The sequence below is a fragment of the Poecilia latipinna genome, unplaced genomic scaffold (genome assembly GCF_001443285.1).
Source record: "Poecilia latipinna isolate Pla-1442-1.1 unplaced genomic scaffold, P_latipinna-1.0 Scaffold2291, whole genome shotgun sequence".
In the NCBI taxonomy this organism is placed as follows: Eukaryota; Metazoa; Chordata; class Actinopteri; order Cyprinodontiformes; family Poeciliidae; genus Poecilia; species Poecilia latipinna.
In genome coordinates, this window is record NW_015114907.1 from 42,687 (window position 1) to 44,833 (window position 2,147).

The 2,147-nt window shown below is 50.1% G+C and overlaps 1 protein-coding gene and 1 long non-coding RNA gene across 2 annotated transcripts in view; one reads left to right on the top strand and one right to left on the bottom strand.

Annotated features, from left to right (window-relative positions):
- The window catches only part of LOC106937189 (uncharacterized), a 7,872-nt gene extending 7,074 nt beyond the window's left edge, over positions 1-798 (bottom strand). The window contains exon 1 of the long non-coding RNA XR_001422336.1: positions 239-798. This is a non-coding gene — a long non-coding RNA (uncharacterized LOC106937189). The remainder of the gene's footprint in view (positions 1-238) is intronic.
- Positions 1-2,147, top strand: part of syde1 (synapse defective Rho GTPase homolog 1) — a 33,721-nt gene that overhangs the window by 13,032 nt on the left and 18,542 nt on the right. The window contains exons 6-8 of the mRNA XM_015018590.1: positions 805-1,049; positions 1,198-1,627; positions 1,699-2,034. Coding sequence (XP_014874076.1) covers positions 805-1,049; positions 1,198-1,627; positions 1,699-2,034 — 1,011 coding nt within the window. The remainder of the gene's footprint in view (positions 1-804; positions 1,050-1,197; positions 1,628-1,698; positions 2,035-2,147) is intronic.

A 2,147-nucleotide genomic window follows, 5' to 3' on the forward strand; every position in this document is an offset into this window, starting at 1 on the left:
CTTGTCTTGGTCTCGGGTTAGGTGGTCTTGAACACAACACTGGTTGCTGGTGTCTTTAATGTCTCTGACGATGAAGCTGCCAGTTGCTGGAGTCTGTTTCTCAGCAGGTGAACCTGGTCGAATCCTGGAGAGATTGGTGGTGACCTGGAGTCTAAAACTATCGTAGGGTAGCGTCAGTGAGCCGGCCTGAAGTCTTGACTGCCTGGTCTATGCTGGAGGAGCGTTACCAGGTGGAAACCCTCGATGTCCTATTCTACAGAAAGAGAGCTTTTATCAAAGAATGCAGAACTAGATTTGGAAAAAATAATTGGGATTCAGTTGAATGAAATTATAGACCAAGTCAAGTCCAGATCAGTATTCCAATCTATAAAAAGGTCTTGATGGATTCCACCGCAGAACGAACAGATTAGAGTCTGGTGTCCCCACTGTCAGTCTTTAACTAAACTCTAGCTTTAATGCCTTGACTTGACATCAGCTCATGGTTTTTTTTGTATTCTTTTTTTTATTTTTTGATGTATGTCTCCGATTTGTCTAAGTAATGCATAAAGGTGTTTGTGTGAATGTGTTGGCCCCAACCTAGTTGCAAATGAATTGCCCTTCAGGGACTCAATAGAGTGAATAGGAAGGCAACAGTACCATTAACCAGTGAAACGGAGAAGCCTTGCTAAGGCAGGAGCTGAAGCTAAGTGAGCCTCAGGGAAGGAAACGTGAGACGCCAGCAGGTTGTCCAGAGCAGACGGCGTGTTCATGTGTTTGATGATGCAGAACTTGAAGGTCCATTTCTCAACTTTCTGTTTTCTTCAGAGCCTCCAGTCAGCTCTGCCGCCATTCAGACGTCTCCATCATCACCATCACTGAACATCATATCCAGCACTGTAACCACCACCCACTCTGGCCCCAGCTCTCCTCCTCGAAATCACATTACGGTTGCTAAGAAACAGCAATGGGTGCGGCAGGAAGCTTCTTGTCCGAACTCCACCCACATGACCTCTGATCAGTGGTCGTCATGGATATCCCACCATGAATCTGGGCTGACCTGGATCGACAAGGTATTCAGATGGGAGGTGGTTCCTGTTGATCCATCATTGTTCTCTCTCTGTGGTTCCTCCAGTTTGACTCCAGCTTGATTTCAGTTTGGGGATGGATTCTGCTGCTTGACTCCCTTGGAGGTTGTAACCCATGTTGCCGTGTTTTCAGGCGCATGCTGAAGCCGTGCCGCTTAGGGATGCAGTCACCAGTATCCAGCAGGAAGATTCCCAAGCTTCAGGGGGAGCCACTGAGATTCCCACCCCAGGAGTCAGCGGCAAGCTTTTCGGCCAGCGGGCGTACCTGCAGAGCCTGGAGCGGAGCAGCCGAGCATGGGTTCTGTCTTCAGGAAAGTCCCAGGCTCCGGATGATGAGTTTGGGCCTCTGGAGGAGAACAGCAGCAGCAACATATGGTACAACCCCATCCCAGAGGAGGAGGATGGAGGAGGCCCACCGACAGAAGAGGAGGTATGGAAGAGGAGGGACGAAGAGCAGGAGGTTGCAGATCTCAGAGGATATGGTTGCAGCTGTGAGTGTCCACAGGAGGGCGCCAATCCAAGCGTCAGTCACCAGGTTCATGACATTAGAGAAGAAATCTCAGGTAAGCTGCTTCTTTCCACCAGTTGCTGTGTGATTGAAGTGAGTTGCTAATTGATTATCCATCTGTTACAGACTGCCCTGCCTCAGACTCAAGCCCCACCTCCCTAAACAAAGGGGGCGGAGCTGGGAGTGTGATGGACAGGCTGAGGTCTCCTGGTACTGTTCGGAAACTCTCTTTAAAAATGAAGAAACTTCCTGAACTCCGGCGAAAACTCAGTCTACGTTCATCTTCCCGTACTAACCGCCAGACCGGTGGAGGAGGTGGGGACGAGCCGACCAATAACAACGCAGCATCATCTCCGGTGCTGGCCAATCAGAATGTCATCAGCAGGTACCATCTGGACAGCTCTGCCCCCCCAGCGCGTCCTCACCGTCGATCATCGAGACAACGCTCCACCAGCAAAGGAGGTCCTTCCTTCCTTCCTTCCTTCCTTCCTTCCTTCCTTCCTTCCTTTCCTCCCTTCCTTGTCTCCTATATTTATTATTTGTGTCCTTCCTTCCTTCCTTCCTTCCTTCCTTCC